The sequence below is a fragment of the Bradysia coprophila genome, chromosome X, assembly GCF_014529535.1.
Source record: "Bradysia coprophila strain Holo2 chromosome X, BU_Bcop_v1, whole genome shotgun sequence".
Taxonomy (NCBI): Eukaryota; Metazoa; Arthropoda; class Insecta; order Diptera; family Sciaridae; genus Bradysia; species Bradysia coprophila.
In genome coordinates, this window is record NC_050737.1 from 3,240,546 (window position 1) to 3,247,233 (window position 6,688).

Here is a 6,688-nt window from a genome sequence, read left to right on the forward strand (position 1 = left end):
GCAACACATTTTTATAATCACAAAATTTAATCGCTCAATCAACGGCAAATAAAAAATTGAATCAAAAAATTAGTTCTCAACATTACTGAATAGTCTGCGAGAAGATCGTCTATCTGCTGATGTAGCTGGGGCTGTTGAAACTTTTCGATTGTTCGGGGTCAGGAATGCTGACACACCATCGGTTGTCATACCTTTCTTTTCCGATGGCACACCACTCGTGCTGGCCCTACGCTTAATCACTTTGGGGTTCGGTGTAGCTGCGACCCGCAACGAACGCGACGCAGTCGGTGATTCGATGAATGAGAAAGCCACACTTTTAGTGCTGCGCTTTACACCGGGAGTTTTCACTTTTATGATGCTTCGCGGTGTTTTGATGGTCGACAGCGAAAGTCTCTGCAAGATCAATGTATCGTCATTTGACTGTAAGATTTAACAAATTGAAGAGAACTTACCGCTGGTGTTTGACGTAGTGTCATCGAAAAACCGTTGCCGCCATCTGTGTTACTGTAAGAAAAAAACTTCTGTTAACAACGAGTCCAACATTCGATCATAGGCTAGTGCACTAGTGCTTCAATTTACCTTGAATTTGTAGCAGTCGCAGCTATTTTGCTCTCCTTCATTTTGAGTCTGGCTTCTTCAATCATTTTTTGTATTCCACTGGACGCAGCCCCACCTTTCTTCGCTGCTTTCCTATTTCTTGTTTGTTTAATAACCTTTACTGGCAAGAGATCCGCTTCGACCCAGTCATTTTCTTGCAAAGTCATTAGCTTTTGAAACCGTAGACCGCAGTTCTCAACTTGAATGTACACCATACTCCAAAAACCTTCAAGATCCTTAGGAAGTACCGGTGGTTGACTGGTTCCTTTCTCGCATTCGTCACACAATCCCAAAAATTGATTGAATTTTTTGGTGATCAACAACCGAGTTTGCCCAATAGCGACATCAATTTGGTCCACATAGACCGAATCAACGTGATCGTTTTCAGCCTTGTATTTAGTCCAATACTCAACCTTCTGCATGAGACTATTGGTTTCGCTGTTCACTTGTTCGCGGAAATAGTCTGCAGCCGCACGATTCCGACGAACCGCCGGAGAATCGTGCTTGGACTGACTTAATTCTAGCTTGTAAACCGATTCGCGAACTCTAACCTCTTTGTGTGCGCTTCCTTTTCCGCGTGAAATCGTCACAAACGTAGGGATGGGAGACGTTCAAAATTATCGATAATATCAATCGAAAGAAATTATCGATATTCGATTAATCATATCGTTATCGATATTTTGGTAATTATCGATAATTATCAAAATATCGAAATTCGATAATTATCAAAATATCGATATTTTGATATTTATCTAAAAATTTATGATAATATACCGATATATCGGAATATATCGATAAATATCGGATTTTCGGGCCGAAATATCGGTATATCGAATTATCGATATGTTGATAATTATCAAAATATCAATAATTATCGATTATCGATATTTTTTTGATAATTTTCGATAAAAAAAGTCGATAATTATCGATTATCGATAATCGATAATTATCGATAATCATTATCATTATCGTCCATGCCTACACAAACGGACTGACATATGTAAACGATGTACTCAATACGGACTTCGGTGTAGATTTGACTGATGATGTTTCTCCTTCAGGAATATTTTCTGACTTAACAGACTTCGGAGTCGATTTGATTGTTGGTTTTCTTTCTTCAGTCACATTTTCCGATTTAACAGACTTCGGCGTCAATTTGATTGACGGTCTTCTTCCGCCAGTAACATTTTCCGATTTAACGATTGCTAACAAATTGGATACTTCCATTGACGTTGGTTCCGAAGCTCCGTTATTGTCAACCGAATTCAGCATCTCAAAGGTAGAAGTCACAGAAGTGTTTTCTGGAACGGTGAGCATGTCAACATCACCAGCTGAAGGTCGAGCAGGTTGATTTTCACTATCATTTATTTCTGACGTTCCGTTTAAATGCAATAAACAATCGAACTAATTTCAGAACAAATCTTATTTAAGAGGTTCCGAGCCTACGCTGAAATTGTAGCCTACATTTCTGCGTTTCGAAATTTTTGATCGCTGATATCTTTTTACGAGAGCCCTTTTTGAAAAATGTACGACCACATTTTCGAGTAAAAATATGTCAGCTTTGAATAAAAAATAAAATTGTCTGTGAAAGTTCCATGTGCTTTGAGAAAACTGTACCGATGCCCCAAATTTGCATCAAAGGTACACTTTTCTCAAAGCACATGGAACTTTCACAGACAATTTTATTTTTCATTCAAAGCTGACATATTTTTACTCGAAAATGTGGTCGTACATTTTTCAAAAAGGGCTCTCGTAAAAAGATATCAGCGATCAAAAAATTCGAAACGCAGAAATGTAGGCTACAATTTCAGCGTAGGCTCGGAACCTCTTAACACATTCCAAATTTTGTGCAACAATCACAGCTCAACGTCACTTCTGGTATAGTGTTTATAATGTATTGAATCATCGACACATTTTTGACTTTTTGTCATTGGCTGCTTCTTTGGAAGTATTTGTCGCTATTTGTTATCATTCGGCTGCAATCCGATTTATATTTGAGAATGTGTCGTTAGTATGTTACTTCTGTATTGGAAGTCGTCACACTTCGTTGAAATTCGAATCAAATTGGATTCGTATTTGCGAGTGTGTTACATTCTCTATTCATGTGTGTCTAAAAATTTACGTGCAGTTTCAAAGCACTAAAAGCTTTAGCCTAACCCTTAAAATATAACATTCGTGTAAGTAGGGATATCTGTTAGCAAAGCATAAACGAAGTGGGATATCGTTTACGCTCTGCAAAACGAATGGATTTATTCGATCGGTCTTTCCGATATTGGACTTGAACTGGTGAGTATGCTAAAATAATTTTAACTTTTTTTCTGTTACAGGCACAAAGGTTGGCTGAATCCATTTGCATTAAAATCAACGTTGTTGCAATGGAAACTGAAAATAGCAATTGCAATTGTTGTTTTCAGTTTCCATTTGCAACAAATTTTTCGCTGAATCTATTGCAAATGGATTTCAGCATTGAAAAATTTTATTTGAGATTTAATGGAATCCAAATGTTATTTTGCCGCCATTTTGGACGCCGCAAAACAACTTTTGGATTCCATGGAATTTCAATAGAAATTATTTCATCTGATGTGGAAGACGACTCCTGTAACGTGTAACCGTCAGACACAAAAAATATGGAAACAGAAACGGTTACAGGAAAAGCATCCGCCCGACATAAAGACGGCAATGCCATCGGTGCCTCAGTGCCAAATTTGCCTTAAAATTTAATTGAAAAATGGAAATGAAGGTCATTTGGACCTAGGTAAGACGCAATTCATGCTTGCGCAACATTTCTGTTTTTCAATATAACTCGAGCAGCATTTCATGCCAAAGAAATGTTGTTCGGGAATGTACTGGTCTGCCCTTGATTCAGTGCATCTCGTCCTTTTTAGGATTTGAACGGCTAAACCCGGGGATGACAGACTGTTGCCTCGGTAGACCAGTGCCAACTAGGGTTGATAGGGTTGATAGGGCTAGTGAAGGGGAAATTGTTTTGCTTGTTTATTGTATCAAGCAGGGACTATTTTTGAGAAATTTTTTGATAAATTTTGAGAAATTTGAGATTTTTTTTTTGAGAAATTTACAGAAGTTTTTGATAAATTTGAGAAATCTTTCAGAAATTTGAGCAATCTATTTTCGAGAAATTTTAGAAATTTTGAGAAATCTTTAAGTAACCGATTTCTCAAAATAGTCCCTGGTATCAAGGACTATTTTTGGTTTTTTTTTGATTTTTGGAATTCGGTTTTTGAACAATTGTTTTTGGAATTCATCCCAAATCTACAATATTGAAATATTCTCGTGTCATTTCGTAAAAATAAAATTGAAATTTTCTCGTGTCATTTCATAAAAGAAATAAATAAACATTTTCGTGTCATTTCTTAAATTGTGGAAAATTAGAAAAAATAGTAGAAGAATTTGTGGTGGATGTGGTAGCTAATTTCGCCATTTATGGTTTGAGTGCATAAGCCACATTCATCCCAAATCTACAAAATTGAAATTTTCTCGTGTCATTTCGTAAAAGAAATAAATTAACTTTTTCGTGTCATTTCGGAAAAATAAAATTGAAATTTTCTCGTAACATTTCGTAAAGATTAGATTAGATTAGATTAGATGGGAGGGTGTAAGCCCAGCACCTAAGCCTCAGATGGGCCTGTTGTGCTATTGTACAAGTCTCTTGATCATATGGACTGTGATTTTACATCATATCTCTCCCGACTTAGATTGTTCACAAATCGACCGTGTGTTAACGTCCCATACGTTGTGAATTCTCCAAGCCGTGGGTGGTATGCGAATACCACAACCATCACTAATTGACCTGTACATTTTCCCAAAGATGGCGCTATCAACATTGTCATGTTGTAGCTCTTTCTACTATTGACATTATGTCGATATGGTTTCTTTTATGGAGAAAGCGAATGTTGGGTTTTTTGATATTTCCGACTTTGTTACGGTCACGGCTATTAGTTTTAGGTAATAGCAAGTGTCTAATCACCATAGGCCATGAGTTGCCTCTTCGTATAAATCGCCATGCCACCATGTGACTGAACTCGTTCTGGCGTTGCAGGTTGTAGCGTTTGAATGATTCGTATTTCGTCATATCCCTTGACATCCATACAACGTATCAATCAATAGATCTGTTAAACCTCGCGGTCATTTTGGAGTACAAGATAGTTTCTGTATCTTGGGATTGTACCACAGCAAATTTGTAAAAATTTGCTATGTGGTTTTGGGGTGTCAAATGAGAACCCGAGGCGTTTGTACCTTACCTGCACTAAAATTGACTGCCAGATGCCATACGGCAATGTGTCATTTTCGTACATTAATCGAGCACGTAATTTAGCATTAGCTTCTGGTAGAGTCGATTGTTAATCCGTACACCGACGCCACGAAGCACATGTTAAATAACAAAGGAAATAACACAATTGTTGATATCGCACAATGAGGCGAGAACAACTTTATTGATCAAAGAGAAAATGACCTACGAGAACAACACTTTGACTTCGTTAATAAAACCTTTAAAATAATTTCACCATTTAACCATTACAGCAAAATAAAAACACCAAAGCCGTAAAAGTTGGCACAGAAATTAGACAAAATCGAAAATGAATTCACACACAGCCACACAAAAGAAACACTTTTAGAGAGCAACGCATAAACACGTCCGTTCTCTGTGACTGTGACTGTGCTACATTTCGTAAAAGAAATAAATAAACCTTTCATAAATTTTGAAAACATAGTCCTTGCTCCGTATTAGTAGAATTAAGTTTGAAATTTTAAGTTTTTTGGAAAGCTTTACAATTTTCACCTTCACTGTGCATTATAGGGACGATAGGGTTGATAGGGACTGTAGGGCGAAGAGTGTTGTATGGTTCATTTTGTCTCGTTATTATTAGCAATTCAAAGACGAAATTGAAACTTGTTTATCTAATTAATTCACATTTCGTTCACAGTTAACATTAAGTCCTCTCGGTCAGGCGATTGAACAGAAAAACCGGTGCATTTTACTTTCTGCGTGTCGATTGGTCGATTAATTTCAATTGCTGCGTGTCGGTTTGTTTGCAAGGTAAATTGTTTTGAACATTATTTGAGACGCAAGGGTTTTGCGATCGAACATATTATTGAATTTGGAACTGTGTTTACTTTCAGATTGTTTAAATCGAATAAAAATGCGTTCCGTGCACACATTGAAAATTCAAAAAGAATACTTAGATCTGATCCGGGCCAAAGTTAAAACCATTGACATGCGAACTGTAACAGATGCAACGAAACTGATGAAAAGTGACGATCTAATAAAATTCGTTTGCGGTTCTGAAAAGATTGTGTACCGCTTGAAATGGAGAACGGAATACGCTTCACTGGGCTCTTGTTTACATGATGAAGGAGTTGAGAATGTGATGCCGGGTTTTTCCATGACTGCCGCTTTAAGAAGATTTAAGCAGTGGTCCTCCTTTAAGCCGGCCTGTGTTGCAGTTTTTGCTTTTCATGTGGAAATATTGGAGGTAAGTTTAAATTGTGTGTGTGATTAGTATACATGTGATGTGCCAATGATAAAATATTTGAAAATATTGTTTTGGATTGTTACAGAGTGTCGATACAGTCGATTTGGAAGCAACGACAAAGCAATCGGTTGGAAGTGTCAGTGGTTTAAAAAGGTTTGTTTGAGTTTTGTTGTAATGAATGTCATGTATGGCGTGACTAATTTTATTTTGATTTTAGACCGTTCAAAAGTTCCAGCCTCGAAACAGGCGAACCTGTTGCCAAAATTGTGAAGGTGAACAATGCGACTCAAATCCGTTCGAATTCAAGTGTCAGTGCCAAAAGACGAGAAGAAATCGTTGCACAAATGAACAGTGTTACAGTTCTTATTAATATATCTATATCCAGTTTGATTTACTTTCCACATAAAAAAAAATTATTAAAAAAACCCATATGTCAACCAAATTAATGAATAAAATGTTATAAAAAAAATACAAAAAACTTTGACCCCGACGTGATTTGAACACGCAACCTTCTGATCTGGAGTCAGACGCGCTACCGTTGCGCCACGGAGTCATACTTTGTGACGTGCTAAAAGTCATCGACTTGAATGTTAATCGTA

At 37.0% G+C, this 6,688-nt stretch overlaps 2 protein-coding genes and 1 non-coding gene across 3 annotated transcripts; 1 reads left to right on the forward strand and 2 right to left on the reverse strand.

Moving 5' to 3' along the window:
• Positions 1–13: 13 nt before the first annotated feature.
• On the reverse strand, positions 14–1,189 carry LOC119083568 (disks large-associated protein 1-like). The gene is made up of 3 exons (XM_037193315.1): positions 580–1,189; positions 453–504; positions 14–393 (listed from the first exon to the last, which is right to left on the reverse strand). Exons 1-3 carry the CDS (start codon positions 1,017–1,019, stop codon positions 70–72), a joined length of 816 nt encoding a protein of 271 aa, XP_037049210.1. The 5' UTR covers positions 1,020–1,189; the 3' UTR covers positions 14–69.
• A 4,120-nt stretch (positions 1,190–5,309) lies between these two features.
• Positions 5,310–6,535, forward strand: LOC119085664. The gene is made up of 4 exons (XM_037196112.1): positions 5,310–5,653; positions 5,737–6,089; positions 6,175–6,242; positions 6,307–6,535. The coding sequence occupies exons 2-4, from the start codon at positions 5,757–5,759 to the stop codon at positions 6,533–6,535; spliced, it is 630 nt and encodes a 209-aa protein (XP_037052007.1). The 5' UTR covers positions 5,310–5,653; positions 5,737–5,756.
• A 35-nt stretch (positions 6,536–6,570) lies between these two features.
• On the reverse strand, positions 6,571–6,642 carry Trnaw-cca. Its single transcript has one exon. It is a non-coding gene; the product is annotated as a tRNA-Trp (tRNA).
• Between the last annotated feature and the right edge of the window lie 46 nt (positions 6,643–6,688).

Excerpts from the sequence above, each read along its gene's own strand:
- LOC119083568 (XM_037193315.1), bottom strand. The coding sequence starts at position 1,019 with ATGCAGAAGGTTGAGTATTGGACTAAATACAAGGCTGAAAACGATCAC. Across the intron at positions 505-579 it reads GCGACTGCTACAAATTCAAG|TAACACAGATGGCGGCAACG; the intron begins GTAAATTGAAGC and ends TTTTTCTTACAG. Across the intron at positions 394-452 it reads CACTACGTCAAACACCAGCG|AGACTTTCGCTGTCGACCAT; the intron begins GTAAGTTCTCTT and ends TTGATCTTGCAG.
- LOC119085664 (XM_037196112.1), top strand. The coding sequence starts at position 5,757 with ATGCGTTCCGTGCACACATTGAAAATTCAAAAAGAATACTTAGATCTG. Across the intron at positions 6,090-6,174 it reads TTCATGTGGAAATATTGGAG|AGTGTCGATACAGTCGATTT; the intron begins GTAAGTTTAAAT and ends GGATTGTTACAG. Across the intron at positions 6,243-6,306 it reads AGTGTCAGTGGTTTAAAAAG|ACCGTTCAAAAGTTCCAGCC; the intron begins GTTTGTTTGAGT and ends TTTTGATTTTAG.